The sequence below is a fragment of the Euprymna scolopes genome, chromosome 13 (genome assembly GCF_053919585.1).
Source record: "Euprymna scolopes isolate OS-2025 chromosome 13, ASM5391958v1, whole genome shotgun sequence".
NCBI classification, from domain to species: domain Eukaryota; kingdom Metazoa; phylum Mollusca; class Cephalopoda; order Sepiida; family Sepiolidae; genus Euprymna; species Euprymna scolopes.
In genome coordinates, this window is record NC_136494.1 from 15,956,993 (window position 1) to 15,980,354 (window position 23,362).

The following is a 23,362-nucleotide window of genomic DNA, read 5'->3' on the forward strand; positions in this document are numbered from 1 at the left end:
TGAATAATGTGTTTTAAACATATGTTGAGATCACTAGGCATAAATGATTTGCTAAAATGTCGATGTAAAAACTGACCCCTCCTTGCAAAAAACGGTCCAGTTAATACTCAAAGAATTAATGGTTTGGGCCAATTCTTGAATATTTGTCGTCCGATAGATCGATCTTTCTAACGATATCAATTTTGTCAGGTTTATTGTACTTGTCGAAAGTTTTTGGCAAACATACAAACACAAATACACGCATACTAACATACATTTTGCCTTTTATATATTGGAAGAAGATGACTAAACTAACTTATCTCTGGACAAACTTTTATTTATTCACATTTCTCTCAATTCCACCCTCATCACTTTTATGTTTTCCTTTAGCCTTCCCATATGAACTTTTTTTTTTTTTTTTTTTACACAGTGATCACCACTTATCAAGGCTCGGAAGCCACTCAGGGATAAGGGTTATTGCAAGTACATTACGTTAGTGTGGAGATTTGATGAAGTGTTTAATTAAGGGGGCGGTTCATTAGGAATTTGTTAACATTGGGTTTGAAGACATCCAAGTTGTAGTCCGGAGGAAAGCAGGCAGACGGAACAGAGTTCCACAGGCGTGCAGTTCTAAGAAAGAAGCTCTGTTCATGGAATCCGCGTTTTGATCTAGGCACAGATATAGAGTGGGGGGGAATTTTTCACAGTGGATTTAGCTAGACGGGTGTTTTTCATGAAAGATTGGCGAGGGGGGACCAGAGATTGGAGTTCAGACGAGCACCTGCCATGGAAATAAGGATAAAACAAGGATAGGCTCGCAACGTCTCTTCTGTGGGAGGGAGGTTGCAGGGTAGAGAAAAGGGCATCTCCCACTAAGCCACGAAGTCTATTTTGTACTCTGTCAAGGCAGGATAGGCTGTTTTTAGCAGCTCCTGCCCAGATATGGCAACAGTATTCCATCCTTTAATCAACTTCAAATTGGAAAACAACTTTAAATTGGAAATTAATATAATAATACTTATTTAAATTTGTATGTAAATTTAAATGTAAAGCGAAGGAATATTTTTTTGCACAACTCCCCACCAAGTATGCCCATTGTAAATCTGACCATTAAATCACAACAACTTTTTACCTTTCACTGGTAATATGCCAGTTTGGGATAAATAAAAGAAAAAAAATAAATATTTGTAAGCTATACTGTTTGGAACTTTCTACTGTTAAAAAAAAATAGCAATGTTTGACATGTAACCATAATACCACATTTACTCCAGAAATTTTCTCAGATTCTACTCAATCTGACTGGAAATTTGTATGGATTTTTGTTGCAATAAGGTGCAGCAAACTAAGTATATACAGCATAATCACTTTGGTTCTTGCAAGATCATCAAAGTTAAGCAACGTTGAGCTTGATCAGTATCAGACGGGTGACTAATTTGTGAATACCAGATGGTTGTCCAATTTGAAAATACCAGATCGTTGACCAATTTAGGAATACCGGATGAGTGACCAATTTAGGAATACCAGTTGGGGGACCAGTTTGGAAATACTGGATGGGCGACAACTATGGGATTACCAGTTGGGGTATCAATTTGGGAATATTGGATGAGTGACCAATTTAGGAATACCAGGCAGGGTATGGACAGAGACATGGGTACCTCCCTGTAAGAATTGCAAAAACCTTACATTGTTATTATAATGAAGATATACACGCAACTGGACACCACTTGTGAATTTCATATTCCCATGAAACTTCCTCGTTTAATTAGGATTAGTTTTCATTTTTATTTAGATGTTAAAGATTAACCCTTTGCTTATTCTAAATTATATTTCGATTTGTTTGGCTATCTGTCCGTTCCCCTTTTCTTGGAAAATATCGGAGAGATCTGGCTAAAATTTTGTATAAATCTTTCTTATGTTAACGTGCAGCCAATTAAGTATTATGGTACCTGTTCGATGCACAGTTAGATATTAATAGAGATGAGTTACCATAATATCACATTTACTCAAAAAGTGGTTCCAGAAACTACTGGGCGGATCTGGCTGAAATGTTGTAAAGATTGTATCGATTTTTGTTGTGCTAAGGATCAGCAAGCTAAGTATTATGGTATTTAATCGATGCACAGTTAGATAATAATAGGGATGAGCCATCACGATACCAATTTTACTCTAGACGTTTTCTTAGAAACTACTGGACTGATATGGCTACCTTGTTTTTCTTTAGACAATGTTCCAGTGTCCACACATGCTCAGTGATCTTGCCCGACTGTAGACAATCTTGCATTGGCAAAATTCGACTGCATCCTTTTTACACTAATCTATTCTTCCTACTGGTTTAGAAAAAGATGATTTATTTGTTCATGTTCTTCTTGTTGGATGCAAGGAGGGAGGGGGAGCAGAGAGAGAGAGAGAGAGAGAGAGAGAGAGAGAGAGACAGAGTTGGAAGCGCATGGCTTCATTAACTTTATTAGTATTTAGAACATCTAAAACGCATCCGTTTCCAGCTTTAGTCACTTCTCTAAACTTTTCAACTTCACATTTTCAAATCAATCATCTAATACTGCTTTTATTAAACTTGTTCCCACACAGGATCGATTTGACTGAACTCTGCTGACCCTTGTCTATAATACATCTTGTTTATAGCTTACTGTGTTAATTTCTCCAGGCGAATATTTTTCAACCAAATAAGCACTAGATTAAGCACCCACTTATGACCAACGCTAGTAAGTTCATACAAGTCTGATAAATTGATTGCTTACAATTCTTTGTTTTTAATTGAAATCGCTCTAGACAAGGTGTGAAGCCACTTGATGTAAAGAGCTAAAATAAATGAATAAATATATAAAAATATATAATAAATAAATATAAAATCAAATACTACTTCGAAGTCACCAATGATAAGTGTTAGATGGATATATTCCGACCCAGAAAACAGCAATTCTTCCCCCTTTGTCAGAAACATCACTCATGAAACGTGAAAATTAAAAGAACAAGATTATTATGTAGAGTTTATGAAGTATGATTTATTTGTTATAGTATATTTTGGTCAGAAAATTAAGAATTTGACTGTATTCTTACAAACTTACGACTAAGAGAGTGGAAAACGGTCGAACTATGTGAAAACATAGCCTTACTAACATAGGTAAAACTCTGTATTTCTAATAGAATACTGTTTCGAAGCTGAATCATTTTTTTTAATGGAAATTGCTCCAGACAGGGCATAAAGCCACGTGTAAGAAATTAAGGCGCTTCTACAAAATTGAGATGAGATTTTGTAGTCAATAAATAGAGTTTTCAGATAAAAAAACAATGGTTTCAACAGAGTTTTTTTTGTCAATTCTAATAAGTTACAATAATAATTTTCAAATTATGCTGTCGAAATTACCTTAATATTATGGAATTATTAAAAAAAAAACAACTTTAATCATGTTAGCAGATGAAAAATTGCCGCCATATTTTTTAAAATGAAACGGAAATTACCTCCCTTTCTTTTGAACTCTCCAATGTATTACGATCATTCTCATCAAAGTCTATTTTTTATTTTCTTTAATAAATAATTTTATCGATTTTCATAATTTTTTGATATAATCATCTTAAAAATAGGATTGGTTGGTTGTTTTTGTTTTACGGCATATCAACCCTTTTGATTGGTTGGTTGTTTTTGTTTTACGGCATATCAACCCTTTTCGCGTTATTTGATGCCGAATCCAAAGATTTTGAAGAAAGTTTTTTTTTTTAATAGAATATATTTGTTGTTTTCACGTCAGTTTCTATTTAACCCATAGTTGGGAACCTAACAGATACTACCACTCCGGGTCAGAGTGGACCTGGGAGAAATGGTAATTAAAGGGTGGCTCCACACTCCCCAAAGCCTACAAGCTGGGGCCTCACCACTGGATATAGTTTAAGGCCATATCCAGGAGCTAAAAATAGGAGGAATACATAGATACCATTGTTTTCATGTGATATTCAGTTTTACGATATTCGAAATTTCGTTCCAATAGTGTAGACGCACCAAGATTAAAAATTTAAATTCAAAATAAACAAAACTGGCCAAGGATAAATGTTATATGGATGGATTACAATAAAAAAAATAATAATAATAAAAACAGCAATTTTTCCCCTATGTCAGAAACATTGCTTATGGGTCTTAGTACTAAATGACAAAAATAAGGCTGCTTAAAGTAAAAGCACGGTTCATTTAACATTTCTCAGTGTTTTGATGCATGAGTGTATGATCGACGTGTTTCTAAAGATTGTTTAAGCTTGACATATATAATCTAACATTCGATTTAGAAATTTAGAGATAAATCACCAAGAACCCCTTCCATCCATACACAAAGAAAAACTTTACTGTATTCACTTTTCTTTTCTCAAAAAAAAACCAAAAAAAAAAAACACTCTAATTATTAATTCTTAGGAAAATTCTGTTTATTTTTCTTTGTATTTGTTTTTTTTTGTTTTTGTTTTTTTGCAGTGAAATTTATTCTTTCCAAGAACCAGAACAAAAGAAATATGAAAAAAGAAAATGGAGATACAGATTTAAGACAAATAAACGATATTTATTTTAAAAAGAATTAATTTCTGCTTTCTATGAAATGAAGTAATTAAAAAGTAAAAAAAAAAAAAAAAAGAAAACGCAAATTCATGCTTGTTATATTAGTTTATTAACTTATTGTTTATTCAGGTCAAATGTATAAAAGATTTAACCCGGAAGTAAATGAAGGAAAGCTGTTCTTTCTTTTTTTTTTTTTAATTTAATCTTATTATCACATTCTGAACAGAAACCATCATTTATCTACCTTATTACTGTTCAAAATGACGTCCAAAATAGCTACTAAAACATTTGAAATTCTTATTATTTCTTCTAGTTGAGATTTTCTACTATTTATTGTAGTATCAGATGTACTTGATAATAGCAACGGTTTTCAAGATGGCTGATTAACATTTTTTTTAAGTTCACATTTTTTTGTTCATTATCTTAAATAAAGTTTGCTTCAATCTTAAAATTATTAAGAACTTGTAATCTTTGTCAGATTGAGTTACACTTTTTGATGTATTATCAAACATTTTTAATGATGTTAAATGTTTTATGAGAAACCAGAAATAGTAAAAATAGATTGAATAAATCAAAAGGAGGCTATATTGGAAAAGCGGCCATATTGGAAAATGCACAAAATTTAAAAACTTTCAATATTATGTACTTTAGAACTTATAAACAAACAAAAAAATAGTTTTCCAACATTTATATTCATATTTCATTCTTAAAATTTGACGCGTGAAAAAAAAATCAATTTCGTTTTTTTTTTATTATAAGTAATGCAGTATTGATGCGATTTGGAGTTTATACATTAAACATTAAAAGATTATATATATATATATATATATATATATATATATGATTAGCTTTTTTTTTTTTTAAAGAATTCCAGCAGAGTCCTCAATTAAAAGGAAAATCCAAATTTTAAGAGCGTATTTATATTTTGTGTACAGAAAGTTGTTAGTTGAGACAGATCATTGGTACCGTCGGTTTCAAGCCCGATAATAAGGCCCGTTTAAGGTATCCTTATCAAGCTCTCTTCAGCCAATATTCGTCTTATATATATATATATATATATATATATATATATATATATATATATATAAGAGTTTGTTTTGTAATCTGTGAGACGAGGATTAATAATTTGTATTGTTCGGACTATGATTCTCATCTTGGGTGTTATTTTCACAACGTTTCCGCCGATGTAACATCTAATCTTCAGGTATGTCTATATGGACCTAATATGCAATTAAATACAATACAGGAATCACAACTTTTTGGGGTATTAGAATCGGAAAATTTTTTGCTTATTTTTCTGATGGCAGAACCGATTTTTTTAAATTATTCCTTTTTATTTGATTTTGTTTTAAACAAAATCTTCCACTGCTGGTAATAATAAAATAATAAATATTTATTGATTTTTAACTACCAGTACAGCTAACATCTACAGACCACCCCTATAAGTTTGTTTTTATGCTTGAATAAATATATAATAATATTTAACATGTGTTTTTATGGTAATCGGAGATAAAACGAACTTTATAGTTAAATATTTAGAGATTTATAAAGAATTGAAATCAAAATCAATAACTGTATCAGAGTCGGGGGATTTAGTATGGAATCAGTAATTGTATTGAAATCGGGAAAAATATTGGAATCGTCCCATACACATACATTTTACAGAAGTTTACACTTTGTGGTACCAGTTGCTTTCTGTATAAGCCAAAGTCAAGCGAAACCCTAAGTTTAATTCATTTTCTCACTCGTCTGATAAAGCGAACTCAAAAATACCGATCAGAAATGGCTGACAAATTATGAAATTTATCTCTAGGCTTGTCGTCTGGCTTTGGCTTATTTGCCAGACGTGAATATATGGTTCTGGTTTCTTAATGTTGATGCACCATGAGGTTTGGATTTTGGAAGCTTATTGTTGGGTAGATACATACTAGAAAGACGTTGGTTTCTGCCTCTCTTTTTTTTTTACATAGGCATAACCACTTATCAAGGCCCAGAGACCATTCGAGGATAAGGGTTAAAGGTGTACAGTTGTCAATTGGACAATATAGTAATCGTCAGTAATGGAAATTCGGTAAATTTGTTAAGTTAAGTGGAACGGCTCATCAAGAACTTGTTTACGTTGGACTAGAAGACAACCATATTGTAGTCAGCTGGAAAGCAGGAAAACAGAAGACAATTCCACAGGCGTGCAGTTCTAAGAAAGAAGCTTTGTTCATGGAATCTACGTTTAGGTTTAGGCACAGATAAAGAGTGGGGGGAATTATTGATAGTGTTTACAGCTAGACGAGTGTTTCTTGTGAAAGTTTGGCGAGGGGGGACCATAGATTGAAGCTCAGTCGAACACTTTCCATGAAAATAACGATAAAGCAGAGACAAACTCGCAACATCTCTTCTGTGAGAAAGAGGTTGCAGGGAAGAGAAAAGGACATCTTATAAACCGCCCCCTTAAGGAAGACACTTTATCAAATCTCCATTACTAACGATTACTACGATATTATCCCATTGATTACTGTACACGCAATAATCCTTATCCCCGAGTGGCTTCTGAGCCTTGATAAGTGGTGACTAACATGTAAAAAAAAAAAAGAAAAAAAAAAGATAGCGAGTAAAAACTTTGGACGAACAACCCGTACAGAAATATCTTAATAAATCCAAATGCTAAATTTTCATTTCAATTTGCTGACATATTTTTACTTTTTTCTGTGTATGCCTGCATTCAATTCATTTCTTCAAGTCGTTTAATATTAAATCTTTATTACCTACCTCTCGATAGCTACATTGGTAGGAGACATGACTGGATTACCAAATGTTTTGGTTTCGATTCTAGCTCATGGCACCCATGTCATTTTTTTTAAAGATAACTTTTGAAAACAAAACTATATATTAGGTACAATATAATATTTTAATAGAGAATTAGCTCTATTATAATAAATACGAAATCTGCATGAATTAGAATATGTTTAAGCATATTTTACGAACCGGCAATGCCCCCCCCCCATGCTAGTTAAGAATAAAATAGAAGTTACTTAACACTTCTATCTTATCATGTCTGAGAGAACAAGAATAATATATATTATTCTTGTCCTCTCAGACATAAGATGTGCCTTCCTCGACGTACCTACTCCCAACCAACCTGATAAGCAGCAAAACCCCACCTCTTCACTGTAGAGGTCCCTAGATGCCGGAAAGCTTTCTATTCTAATAGCTTCTTGCTTTCAGACTGTTAGACTTTGGAATTCCCTCCCTGTTACCTACTTCGATGACTGTAGAAATTTAAATGTAGTGTAAACAGACATTTCGCTGCTCAACTCCCCACAATCTCTTATTAAACATGATCCCAAATAGAAGCCTCTTACGTCCACGTGGCAATTTTCCTTGTTTGGAGTGTATAGTGCATTACAGCTGGAGGAGATTACTTCGAAGGGGACTAGTGTTTTATGTGTGTACTATTAATAAAAGTGCCCATACGAAAAAATGTCTGGACCTCGTATTTTGCCCATAGATGAGTGGAAATCGGAAGTTCATATTTTTAACATTATAAGTACGTAAATGATCGCAATAGATCTGTGAAAATTCACAAGTCTATGATATAACAGAATTACAAACCTTTTTTCATTGCAACATCTAATATAGCAACTCATGATGGGAGACAATTTCAATATTTTCTTCCAAATTGCGAGACAATTTCCGATTCTGTTCTCACTTCCAGATGCAAATTCCAAAAATCTCCTAACCAAGGTAGAATTTCATTTTTTTTTTTTGGGGGGGGGGGTCACTTATTAAAACATATTCTATTTTTTTGAGTGTCAGTACAGATTTCTAATATATAACTGGCTAGCAATGGAAATTTTGTATTATAATAATAACCCATAATGGATGAGCAATACACCAAAGGAAGGCCGGAGAGCACATCTGTCGGAACCTAGTTGATACATAGCAACATAGAGAAACCTAGTCCAAATATGGTGACGCTTTTCACTTCCGGAAATTCAAACATATTTTTTTATCTGTTGTTTTATATTTTTAATATATTTTCGAAATTTATTAACTCATTTTATTATGAATTTATAAGCGAATCTGTATCTTCATTTCTATTTTCTTTACCTGTTTTTCATTTTAATTTTTTTGTCTATATTATTGTTGCTGTTGTTATTTTTGTTGTTGTAAAAAAATATTAAAAAAAAAAACGTAAAAAGTGTATTTGTTCTAAAGAACACCCCCCCCTCGCCGCAAAAAAAAAACAAAAAACAAAAAATAGATTATACATACAAATTGAAAAGAAATAAGCAAGCAATTTCGTTTTCTTTAAAAAAAAAAAAAAAAAGTCGCCATCTTTTTATTTTCACAGCCCACATCCAGTTTGCCTAATCATTTCTGTTTGTTCTTTACCTACTAGGCAACGAGGCATCTCCCGTGAAAGGTAAATGAATCTGAAAATATTATATTTTCCCTCCACTGGTTTCTTTTTTTTTTTTTTTTTTTTTTTCATTAATGCGCGTGTTGAGAGAATTGTTTGCTGTTGTCAGATTGGAGACAGAGGAAATTACGATTATTTCAATGACAGGGGGAAGATTCGATAAAAGAACTGAAAGATTGGACATGATGAGGAAAATATGTAGATCCTTTCATTCATGGCAGTGTAAATATAAAACAATGTCTGGGAATTTTTTTGAGATTAGAATTAAAAATTGGATTATTTGGACTACTGCTCTCATCTTGGTACTTCGAGTAAAGCAAGTTAATTAAGACGCCCTGGCCAAGAATTAACAACGAGGCTATCCAGGCAATTTTTGCTAAGCCAGAGCACCCCTTCTTTAACGGCAGTGGCTTGATTCTCTTCGCCTTCCAACCTTGTGTCACATCTTCCTGCAATGGAAAAGAAGTAAATAACTATTCTCATAATGTTTCAACCTATATAACCCTTACCTTATTCGGGGCACATCTCTTCAAACTCGTACATCTTTATGTCGAACTCTGGAACCTTTGGAACTGAACTCTTCATTTAATCAAATGGTCTTCACGGGTCTGTGGCGCAACGGATAAAGGCGTTGTTTAACAGTAAATTCTAAATGACAGTTTTCCATACTTGCCACCGGCGATAATAATTAAGAATAACAATGATTAACACTTCTCCCAAGTCATGGCTTACAGGACAAAAACAATCTACACCCGTGGAGTAAATAAAGGGTTTCGTTTGAAATTTCGTATTGTTTTTTTTTTTTTTACGTTCAATATAAAGATTCCCGAGTTTGAGAAGATGGGTGTGAAAGAAGGCCGGAAATCACATGAGCCGAAACGTTATGAAAATATCAACCAAGATGAGAATAGTAGTCCGAATATTTCCGTTTTCTGTTCATACATTAGATAGGGAGTGGGTGTGGTTAAACGTAAAAATAGAAAAAATAAAACCAAGAAAAAAAGAAATAAAAACTATTGAAAATTAGTTAATCTGAGCGTAGAAAACGAACAGAAGCAGCTGTCAACTAGAAGGTAGATATGCAGCAGGGTTTCCCAACCTTTTTCGGCAAACGCCTCCCTAAAACACTCGGATACCTCCTACCGCCTCCTCCCTACATGCATCCTTACGTAATAATATTAGTAGCAGTGGCAGTACACAATTAAAATGAAAATAAATAATTAAATATTCATATAGTTTATTCAACAAAATACTACACTGTCTATCAAATGGGAACAGTAACAAGTATAAATCAAGTGGGTTAATTAATAAATCATGCCATTGCTAATAATCAATAATCAATAAAATAAAAATCAGAATAATAATCACAGGAATCATCGATCAATTTTCAAATTGTTGTTGATGATCAGCAACAAATGTTGGTATATTTTGTTCCATATTTGATAGAAAAAGTCTTCCATCACCACGTTTCAATACATCCATTCGGTTTCCATTTCCAGGACACATTCGATGAGAAAAACCTTTTTGAAAATGGGAATCAGAATTCAATCAGACTCAGGAAACACTTAAGGAGTTTTGTCAACGTTACAGGGTTTGATTCTTGAATTATTTTTTCCAATTAAAAATAAGTGTGAGGCAATCAATTTTCATATGATTTGTGAATCCCAAAGAAAATAGGTTGAGAAGCACCTAGTAATGTTACTAGAAGCTCTCAGTCTTTCACCGCCTCCTAAAGAATCTCAGGACCCCCCCCCCCGCCCCCTTTAGGATAAATTTGGCCATCCCCCACCTGAAGTATTGTAACGCCCTCCTCCTTCCTAGTAGGTGGTACGAACCCCGTTGGGAAAACATGATACGTAGCATCAGAAATTAATGGACACATTAATAACTATGTAGGAATATAAAAATATATAAAAGCCAGGTACGGCCAACGATGGAGTACTGTTGCCACATCTTATCAGGAGCTAATAGAAGCAGCTTATCTTGTCTTAACAGAGTTCAAAATAGACTTCCTAGCTTAGTGGGGGATACCCTTTTCTCTTCCCTGCAACCTCTTTCTCACAGAAGAGACGTTGTCAACCTATCTCTGCTTTATTGTTATTTTCATGGCAAGTGCTAGTCTGAGCTTCAATCTATGGTCCCCCTCATCAAACTTTCACGAAAAACACTCGTCTAGCCAAAACCACTATCAATAATTTCCCACACTCCTTGTTTGTGCCTAGACCTTAATGTAGATTCCACGAACAAAGCTTCTTTCTTAGAACTGCACACCTGTGAAACTCTCTTCCGGTTACCTGCTTTCCTGCTGACTACAATCTGATTGTCTTCAAGTCCAACGTAAACAAGTTCTTGATGAACTGTCTCCTTAAGTAATCCAATTTACAAAATTCCCACTACTTATGTTTACTACACTATAATCACTTTGACTAATGTATACCCAGTAACCCTTATCCTCGAGTGGCCTCTGGGCCTTGATAAGTGGTGATTCCTATGTAAAATAAAAACAAAAAAAAACACACAAGAAGAATATGAAATAGGGAATAAAGTTAGAAATTGAGATATTTTAATTAGACACGAAAGACAAATCAAGAAATTTAAATACCATGATCATCATTGTTTCATTTAATCATTATAAAATTGTTAAATAATTGTTCTTAAACACATTATTATATAAGCAGGGAGACCCAACGTTGTTCGGGATTGAATTAGGATCAACGAATGTTCCACATTTCCAATACTTTTGAAAATATATTTGTTTGTCAGCATTTTTTTTTGGGGGGGGTAGTCGCTTTCTTCCAATTCGAATGTGATCTGCTTCCATTTAGATAACACTTTTTCATTGTTAACTTCGGTCAAAATCGGACTGTTCCTTTTTGATTATTGATTTTCTGTACTTATCGGAGACATTCCAATACAAAACGTATTTAAGAACATTAGCAGACACATTATAATAAATAATAATTTATAATCAAAATCGATGAAATTACTCATCCGTCAATTAAATCGATTGATTTCCTGCTCTGCTTGGTGACCCAGCACAGTGTACGGGAAGGAAGCTTCAAATGTCTCCCCGCAACGGATTAGTTCCCACTATGGTGTAGTTTAGAGTATAGAAAACCTGCTGTTGATTTTATAAAATTAATTTTATTTGATGGCTTTAATTAAAGTTTAAAATGCAAAAACTAAGTATCATGGTTTAATTGTGTTTTCAAGCACACTCCTGTCTTATCAAATTACTATTGATTTTATACGTCAGACTCTTCTGTTTGTGCGGTGATAAAACTTCTCAAATGCACTTGGGATGTGACTTTGTATCAGAGTGCTAACTTCGGTCAAAATCGGACTGTTCCTTTTCGATTATTAATTTTCTGTACTTATCTGAGGCATTCCGATACAAAACTGTTATGGGGTTAAATGGTAATAAACGAAAGGAAGACAGGATTTTTAAGAATCGAAACATGTATTCTCATAAATTACAGGCAAAGTGAGTTGAGCAATGCCATTCCTCAATGGTAGGACGTTTGCGCATGTCCTGCTTGGTCGCATGCCAATCTCAGACTGCCGGGCACCGGTCTTGATACCGGAAGTGACATCACCAGAGGAAGTGACGTCATGAGATAGTCCATTAATCCCATGGAGGGGCGTCTCCAACAAAAACGTATTTAAGAACATTACCAGACACATATAGTACATTTGTGGGAAATTTCACAAAAAAGAAAAAAATCGGGCCAGCCGTTTCCCAGTCCACGGGGAACAAATTCACCCACATAAAATAAAAAGGCCCTTTTGTCTGTGTAAGTTGCGAAGAAATAATGGGCAATTTTCTGTGTGTGTTTTCCCAGATAAAATTTAGAAACTACACAAGGAACACCCAAAAAGCTGGTATATTCTTTTCCAGCATTGATGCCAACAGAATATAAACAGCTTTTTATTGTCATGTTTATCTTTTTGGCGTTTCTAGAAAAAAAAATTTAGTCCAGGAGGAGGTTGACATTTACAGTGATTTGTTTTCCTATTAGTAGAGAGAGAGAGAAAGGAGAGAGATCGTTTCTAGTAGAATACTGTGGAGAGTTAAGCAGCAAAACGTCTGTTCACATTAAATTTAAACTTTTTCATGTCAGTACACTCAGGGAAACAGGGAGGGAATTCCAAAGTCTAGCAGTCCAAGGGAAAAACATCTATTAGAGTAAAAGGCTTTTCGGCATCTAAAAACCTCAACAATGAAGGTGTGGGATTTTGCTGCTTGTGAGGTTAGTTGGGGATATGTACATCAAGGCAGCACAAGTGCTGTGAGTCCATTCCATCAGAGTACATTCTATTAAAGTATTTCTAAGATAAGTAACGGGAATACGAGTAGGTAGTGATGAGACAGGGGTTGGAGCTTGGTTGACAGCATAGGACTTAAAATTTAGACTCTTTTTTTGGACTCTGTCTAAGAGTGAGAGACTAGTGATAGATGCACCATCCGAAATGTGGCAACAATACTCCGTGCATGGGCGAATTGTGTCTTTGTAAAAATATAGGGTGCTCTCTGGTGTGAGTAATTTTCTAGCATGGTATAGGGAGCCCACCTTGCTACACAAAATATTCGTTAATAGATGCACATGTACTTGAGGTGGGGTTGTAGTGTAAATGAGTGCAGTTATGAATGAGTGCATACAACTGTGCATGCTTGCATGTTGTGCAGTTTGCTTATTTTTAATAAGTGCTTATTAACAACTAAATCGAATGTTAGATTCAACACCTAACTATTCAAATAGCATACAGGGTGTCATTTTTCTGTATTTTTTTTTTGTTTTGTTTTCGTTTTATATTATTTTTTGTTTCTCATTTTTTCTTTCATTTTCCTTCTTTTGTTTCTCATTTTTTAGTTTTGTTTTTTTTTTTTGTGTTGGATTTTGATTTTTCTTTTATTTCTGTTTTTTTTTTTAGTTATTTTTTTGTTTTGTTTGTTTTGTCTTCGTTTTATTCTTTCTTTTGTTTCTGATTTTTTAAAAAAATTTCTTTGTCTTATTTTTTGTGTCTGATTTTTATTTTGTTTTTTCTTTCTTTTATTTTTGTTTTTTTTTTAGTTGTCTTTGATTTTTTATTTTTGTTTGTTTTATTTTCGTTATTTTTTCTCTTTTTTATTTATTTGTTTTTTTTTCGTAATTCTTTCTTTTGTTTCTGTGTTTATAGTTTCTGTTTTATTTTTGTCTCTTATTTTTATTTTTTATTTTATTTTTTTCTTGTTTCTGATATTTAAAAAATTTAGTTTGCCTTTTCGTCTTATTTTTTGTTTTTCATTTTTTTATTTTTGTTTTATTTTAATCTCCTGCTTATTTAACCCTTTCCCACGTTTATTTTTTTTATTTTATTTTTTTTTATTATATTTATTTTTATTTTCATAGTTAGTTTTCTTTTCTTCTTTTTCTTCACCTTTCCCCCAAGCTGTGCTTTCTTCACCTTCTTTTTCTCTTTTCGGTTTCTGCTTCTCCTCCTCAACCTTTTCCTATTATACATTCTATTCCTTTTTTCTCCTCCTACTCAATTCTAACTAGATTTTCTGAAGATATAGATTCCTGACTTAAATGCACCAAAACTTTCATGCTAATCTTTTTTTCCTTTTCAAAACTCGATTATGTTCTGCAAAGCTAGAAATGAATTTTTTTCTTTACAAAACAACCAAACGGAACACTATGAATAAATATTTGATGCATAAAAGCTTTGTTTCCCAGGTGACCAAATTCGGTATCAAATAACAGAATAAGTTTGATATGAACAACTAGAAAAATAAAATATTTTTCCCCAAATTATTGGATTCGCTATTAAATACCACAAAAAGGATTGATATGCCGTAAATCGAAACAACCAATCCTTCATTCTTTTCTCTTCAAACTGTTTGCCTGATTTTTCCTTCTTCTCCTTTTCCTCTTTCTTCTTCTTTGTCTCCTCCTCCTACTCTTACATTTTTCCTCTCCCTCTCTGCTACCTACTCTCCAATTTTTCACTCCTTTCTTCTTTTTATTCTTCTTAATCAGCTTTACCTTCCTCCTCCTTCCTTCCACCTCCTCACCCTCTTTCTTGTTTCCCTTTCTTTCCTCCTCCTATTAATCATTCTTCAGTCTTTCTTTCCATTTTGTCTTTTTTTGTCTTATATATTTTATTTGCCTTCTTTTTTCAACTAAACTTTTCTTCTTATTTGCAATCTTTCCTTTTTGTTATAGTAGAGGGGAAACTTTACCAAACCACATCACAACACACCAAACCACAACACAACACATTACACCACAGCACACCACTTTGTGTAAAGCTAATGAAGAGGGTAGGACATTAATCTAAATGACATAAAAAAAACCTCTAACATTCTTCTAGCAATCTTCTAAGAAGAGCTCTCCTAACATAAAGTCGCCTTGAATAACGATAACATACATTCAAATATTTCCTCTACTTAATCGATTCCACTAAATAAAAGGCACAACATATTAGCCATACATAACGTGGAAGTTTTAGAATGCAATCTATTTCCCATAGTTCATAGGAATTTAGCCACTTCCACAATTGACTAAATTAACAAACAATCCTAAAATTAAGGAAAGGAATCTACCAATGAGCACTAAAGCAATAATTGTAAAAGAACAAATATATATATATATACACACATACACAGTAGAACCCCGGAAACGGCATTAAAAATTAGTGACAAAATACAGTACAGTATATAATACACATGAATATAATCAAATAACATTATCAATAACACCGTAAGGCGGGACAAATACCGTGACCAGGGGTCTGAAAAATATCATATTCCACATCGTACCCTGAAAAACTGTATCCTAGGGCCACTGTACCCGGGGTTCTACTGACTGTATATATATATATATATATATATATATATATATATAGGGTGTTTTTTAAAGGCGGCAAATTTAAATTGACAATTCTATTTTCTTTAATTGCAGATTTGGCAACTATCGGTTATTTTGAGTTCAGCTTGGTTTGGCAATTCATCGTGAGGCAACTTACACCCGAGCAGCGTTTGAAAATTGCAAACGATATGATCAATTTACTGAGAGAAATATTTGATGAACGAATAATGTCATGAAATCTGGCCACCTCGTTTGTGCAATTAGGTTATTTTTTCTTGGGATATTTAAAGTCTCGTGTCTACACTGATAAACCAGACAAAATAGACTACTTCAAAGATAGCATTCTACTCATTGTTGCTGAAATACAGACTAATTTAATGCATAGGGTTTGTGGCAATTGGATCTCTAGATTATGCCATATACGCACAAGGCATGGCCTTATAGTATTGAACGGAACAGTATTGAAATTATAAATGCAGAAAGTTAATTTTTAGAATAAACCATATATTTGTGTGATAAAAATATTTTTCTGTGATTTAGTTTAATTTAAAGTTCGCCGCTTCTAAATAAAAACAAACCTTTACTGATGAGGACTGGTATGGTTATATATTTATGATTCACACCTAGCTGAAAAAACAGAACAGATAAGTGGAAAAATTGTTGATCTGATTTTGATGTTATCTCATTGATGATATCTTTGACCTCTTTTGACCCCGTATGTACTCCTTGTTGAGATTAAGCAATAAATTAAAAACATCTTTGTAAAATCACCATCATTATTCATAAATGACTTCCCTGATAAAATTGTTTCAGAGATGGGTATATTTGCCGATGACACCATTCTCTATAACAGATATGAGGGGAAAATAAATCCAAGGAAATGGCAGAAACACTGGAGGATGACCTCCAATCTGTAGTGGAATGGGGACAAAAATGGTTGGTCACATTCAATGCTGCTAAGCCTAAGCTTGTTTCCTTCAATAACTACAAGAAACCTTCTCTACCACCAATAGCAATGGCCAAGAACACATTGCCTGAAAGTACTTCTTTTAAACTCCTCGGCCTAACGTTTACAGGGAATATGAACTGGAATAGATACATTGAGAGCATTGCCAAGGCTGCTGCAAGGAAGGTTGGCTCCCTCTACCGTGCTAGAAAACTACTTACGCCTGACAGTATCCTATACCTCTATAAGGCCACCAGTCGCCCATGTATGGAGTACTGTTGTCACATCTGGCCTGGTACATCTGCTGCTTGTCTCTCGCTCTTGGACAGGGTTCAAAAGAGAGTCGCTAACCTGATAGGTCCTGAACTGTCATCTAGGTTTCAGCCTCTGTCCCATCGACGAGATGTTGCATCCCTCTGCCTGTTCTACAAATACTTTAATGGTGAATGCTCTGACGAACTGCAAACACTTGTACCTCCCCGACGTAACTACCCCCAACAAACCCGACAAGCTACTAAGTCTCATCCCTTAACAGTAGAGATCCCTAGGTGCAAGAAAGCCTTTTACTCCAATAGTTTCTTCCCCAGAACTGCGGGTCTTTGGAACTCCCTTCCGGGATTCTGCTTTCCCAACTGCACTGATATGCAGAAGTTCAAGTGTAATTTAACAAACATCTTTCTACTCATCTCCCTTCATAAAGACCCCGCTAATTAAGTCCCTGATAGTAGCCCCCTGCTTCAAAATGGCACTGTGCCTTGTTTGGGGTGAAAATTGAATAAAAAATAAAAAAAATTATGCTTTCTAAATTAGTGAGGATCGATAATTTGGATTATTCCAACTACTGCTCTCATCTTGAGTGTAATTCACACAATGTTTAAGCCGATGTATCCTCTAATCCTCTTCAAGGACCCGTTGCATAGTGAATGAAATACTTGATAAAATTCAGTTGTAAGTTACATCTTTCTGGAGCTTGAAGGTTCAATCCTGAGTGCAGGCTTCACTCAAAATATAATTGCGAATTACATAGGACTTCTATCCAGTCATGAGAAACGGATTAAATAAAGATAAAGAGAAACGGATTAAATAAAGATTATTCACATAACATTTTGGTAGCTCTAATCTTCAACCTTTTGACGTGTATTTTATTGAACCCATGAATCTTTCTGTTGAGCTCGGGGATCATGACAGAATTCTGAATGGGGCTTTTTATTTAATCCACAGGGGTAGCATGTTCTCGTTGCATCAGCCATGAATGTGTAGAAAATTCCTAAGTAATTCGTAATTATTAAATACTAATTCTGATTAATTTATAATTGTTCAACCACGGATACCATAATACTTAGTTCGCTGCAACTCATGATAACAAAAGTCCATACAACATTTTGCCTCAGTAGTTTGTGAAAAAATGTGGAATGGACTGACAGATAGACTATATATATATATATATATATATATATATATATATATATATATATATATATATATATATATATATATCTTAGCATGCTGCTGAGAAATTAGAACTTGTTAAGGTATCGGCATTGGAAAGTCTTTGCATATTTTCCAATGCCAAGAACAATTGTTTCAAACTTAATTTACCATTACTTGTGCCAATGATAAAAGGATTTTTATTGATTTTAAACTGCCAGTTAAACTAAAATCTGTTAAGTAACTCCTTCGCCCCCCCCCCCCGCTATATTTTTACGTTTACAAAAATATAAGCATATATGACATGAATTTTTACAGGCATCAAAATAAATTAGAATAAAAACAAACTGTATAGCTAAATATTTAACGATTTAAAAATATCAGAACCGAGAAATGAATACAGAATCAATAATTAATTTGAAATCAAGAAAATTATTATAATTGTCTCATCATTAATATATATATATATATATATATATATATATATATATATATATATATATATATTATATATATATATATATATAATGTAGTAGGATTGTATATATTTATAAGTATATACGAGATCGTCTAGTATGTGTGTCTATATTTGATAGTCTAGTGATATCAGTGTGAACAGAACACATAATATAAAAAAGGGATGGATAATAATTCTTTGGGCGGGGGGGGGGGCATACCTTGCTCATCTTTCGTCTTGTCTGACGGGAAGCTGCAAAAAGGATTCATCCCAATGAATCAACAAATCTCGGGTTGTCTTTTCAGCAGCTTTATTACGGATGCTTCCCCATTGGAAAGCAGCTCGCTAGTCCTATGTTCCTTACATTTCATAGGCCTTGGACCCCTTGCTTCCCCCGTGTGCTTTGAGCCATTATGACCAGTCGGCTCCTCAACTCTGATTCCTCTCTCTAACAACCCAACTTTAACTGAAAACTGTACATGTCTCAAAATTTGTCTTCCTTTTATGACGTCATGAATACACACGTAACACTACGATCATCACCTGATGTTTTTACATAATTTATAATGTTTATCGAGACATTCCTAAGTTGTTTGGTTTATAACATTCCAATGTTATTTTAAATAAATATTTCATCACAAAATACCTATTTTAGGTGACATTACATTTAGATATACGAAACACAAATATAATAATAACCAATCAAGATTATCTGGCGTTGCCCCGGCACGCTAATATATAACATATGTAGTCATCTACAAACAGACTGTTTCACTGTGCCACAGCTCTGCAGGACGACTAGACAATTATTTTTTTCAATTTTCTTACTTTGTTCTAGCTAGGGATGGGGGAATCCTACCATGTGGCAAACTTTCACACACAATCTCATAAATTCCAACCGAGAGACCTCTTTAAAGATTTTAATCATCCTTTCAAGTGCAATTTTCTTGCATCTCTCTTGCACTTGGTTCACCGTGTATATTCTCCAGGTAGATTTGGAAATGAAGTTGCTCTGATAGGTACTAGAATGATGGAGATCTTTCTCAGATCTCAGCTTCTTTTCATGTCACACATGATACCTTGGTATTTCGCTATCTTTTCCCTCTCAGGTGCATTACTTATTTCCAACTGTTACTTCTGGTATATGTCCCAAGGAATTAATGCTATATTCAGTATTCAACCTTTTTTCAGATAGTTCAGTGGAGATATTGTAATATTGTCGTCTATATAATTTATAGTTTGCACTTTTACAAAATGCCCGTCAATAGTATATATATATATATATATATATATATATATATATATATATGATAGTCATGTTTTTTTGTAGTCAAACAAAAACTTGTTAAATCAAATTTTATTTACATTACAGTGATAGCATGACAAGAGAGAAAGTTGTTAAATCAAGTTTTATTTACTTGTTAAATCATTTAGTTATTTACATTTAGTTATTTACTTGTTAAATCATTTACATTTAGTTATTTACTTGTTAAATCATTTAGTTATTTACATTTAGTTATTTACTTGTTAAATCATTTACATTTAGTTATTTACTTGTTAAATCATTTACATTTAGTTATTTACTTGTTAAATCATTTACATTTAGTTATTTACTTGTTAAATCATTTACATTTAGTTATTTACTTGTTAAATCATTTAGTTATTTACATTTAGTTATTTACTTGTTAAATCATTTACATTTAGTTATTTACTTGTTAAATCATTTACATTTAGTTATTTACTTGTTAAATCATTTACATTTAGTTATTTACTTGTTAAATCATTTAGTTATTTACATTTAGTTATTTACTTGTTAAATCATTTACATTTAGTTATTTACTTGTTAAATCATTTACATTTAGTTATTTACTTGTTAAATCATTTACATTTAGTTATTTACTTGTTAAATCATTTACATTTAGTTATTTACTTGTTAAATCATTTACATTTAGTTATTTACTTGTTAAATCATTTAGTTATTTACATTTAGTTATTTACTTGTTAAATCATTTACATTTAGTTATTTACTTGTTAAATCATTTACATTTAGTTATTTACTTGTTAAATCATTTACATTTAGTTATTTACTTGTTAAATCATTTAGTTATTTACATTTAGTTATTTACTTGTTAAATCATTTACATTTAGTTATTTACTTGTTAAATCATTTACATTTAGTTATTTACTTGTTAAATCATTTACATTTAGTTATTTACTTGTTAAATCATTTACATTTAGTTATTTACTTGTTAAATCATTTACATTTAGTTATTTACTTGTTAAATCAAGTTTTTATTTACTTGTTAAATCAAGTTTTTATTTACATTACAGTGGTAGCATGACAAGAGAGAAAGTTCTGGTCGGTGTGTTGGTGGTGTGTGGTTGTCTGTATGGCGACAGCAGAAGTGTATCAACTAACTTTTCTCTCGCTCTGTCTGTCTGACTTTGTTTATGTCTTATATAGACATCACCCACATTCCTTGATCGGAAGCCAATTGTTTACTTATTTTAACATTCAATTTGAAATTTCGATTGTTTTATCGTTCTACACTTTTAGCAATTCTAATCCAATTAAGATATTTTCTCTCAATTCTTCGATCGGATTGTAGGGTTAACGTCATTGCCAGCAACCCGATTTACATTTGATTTTGCCAAGATCCATAATTGCATATATGCAATACATCCGATGTTTTCCTGGCGTTGTTCGTCCCCTCTGCAATAATATTTACATTTTGTCACATTGTATAGTAGCCATCTCCCAGCAGAAGCTTACAAGTAGATGTCAGGTGGTTCACACTCTCTACTTCTTGCTGAGACCAATCATCTTCTTAAAAGAATTGAATGTCACGTCAAACCGTGTAAGTGTGTGTGTGTGTGTGTGTGTGTGTGTGCATAGAAATACAAGATTTTTGTGTATGTTTCAGTCTTGTGAAAATTCAAACAATTTGAACTGATATCAATTCGTTCGTGATGCGGATGAAACATTCAGAGTTTCAAAGACCCCGAGTAGGACAATTATGTTAGATTATAAAATTTGCAGGAGAGAGAGAGAGAGAGAGAGAGAGAGAGAGAGAGAGAGAGAGAGAGAGAGAGAGAGAGAGAGAGATGTACACTATCACGGTGTCGTTATAGGAATTAAAAGGTCACTTAGCTGAATATCTAACGGATTTCTTTTATTTTCCAAGAATAAATCTAACGAAATAAAAGCCCAAGGTGTTCTATGTAATTCTTATTATCACAGTCGAATGAACAAAAAATAAAATACAGTTTCAAAACTGCAAATCATAAAGAAATAACAGCAAAAAAAAAACAAACAAAAAAACACACACACACACACTGTTTTATTTCTGAATTGTGTGTTACTATCGCAGAAATGACTCAAACAATAAAGTGCATCGCATGCTGTGATTGGAGAGACGCGGGTAGAGTGAAGAAGAAGAAGAAGAAGAAGAAGAAGAAGAAGAAGAAGAAGAAGGAAAAAGTAGAATTAAGAAGAAGAAAAGGAAAAGTAGAGGAAGACGAAGAAAAAAGAAGTGGAAGAGGAAAACGAAAAAAGAAGACGATGAAGAAGTGGAAGAAGAAAGAATTAGAAGAGGAAAAAAACAAAAAAAGAAGAGGAAAAAGAAGAAAGAAAGTAGAAAAAGAAAGAAAAGAAGAAAAAAGAAAAGGAAAATTAGAAGAAGAAGTAAAAGAAAGCCCTCGAGAGTTTTAGGAAATTGGTTCACAGGAACTAATTAGATTTGGCAAATCGTACCTCTTTTTTTTCATTCAGAGATAAGGTTATGTTCACATTGATTGAATCAGATTTAATTTCATGCCAATAAAGAAAAAGGAGAAATAATATTGGTGGCAATTATTGGTCGACTTCAGGCAAATCAGCCTTTTTTTCTCTCTGTATTAGAAAAACAAAAGAATATATCTAAACAGTGACTACATTGCATTTTAGCGGATTCATTTCTTTTTCCTCTTAAAGAATTAGATACGTAAACATAGATACGTTTCAAGTTGCAGAATTACGTTCTGTACGAACACACTATGTAAATTAAATCACAAAACAGTCAATTAAGAAGTAAAAAAAAGCAAATTACTTTGCTCATTTAACGCTGTATAATATAATGTTTAAATAAATAACACTCGCTTTCTCTTAGTTCGTCCTCAAGTCACAAGTTTTTTTTGTTTTTTGTTTTTTTTACTAATTCAATCCCACGTTATAATTTACAGAAAGTAGAAAGTGGATCTTGGGTTACTCTCACTCAACTTATTTTTTCCTTTAGTCCTCATGTTCCAGGAACGATGGATCTGATAAAGAGGGGAAAATTTCTGTCTTCTGTGTCAGAATCTATTCCATCTAACACTTGGCAAGTTTTTAAACTTGAACTAGTATGTGTTTTTAGCCCCTTACACCAAATGGCTGGAGCAATTTTAGTCCCTTACACCAATTGGCTGGAGCAATTTTAGCCCCTTACACCAAATGGCTGGAGCAATTTTAGCCCCTTACACCAATTGGCTGGAGCAATTTTAGCCCCTTACACCAAATGGCTGGAGCAATTTTAGCCCCTTACACCAATTGGCTGGAGCAATTTTAGCCCCTTACACCAAATGGCTGGAGCAATTTTAGCCCCTTACACCAATTGACTGGAGCAATTTTAGCCCCTTACACCAATTGGCTGGAGCAATTTTAGCCCCTTACACCAATTGGCTGGAGCAATTTTAGCCCCTTACACCAATT

General features: G+C 33.2%; 1 protein-coding gene across 1 annotated transcript in view; it reads left to right on the forward strand.

Moving 5' to 3' along the window:
- Positions 1–23,362, forward strand: part of LOC145291944 (protein lev-9-like) — a 1,240,163-nt gene that overhangs the window by 1,114,727 nt on the left and 102,074 nt on the right. Inside the window, exon 16 of the mRNA XM_080137869.1 lies at positions 8,931–8,954. Within this exon, the coding sequence (XP_079993995.1) occupies positions 8,931–8,954 (24 nt within the window). The remainder of the gene's footprint in view (positions 1–8,930; positions 8,955–23,362) is intronic.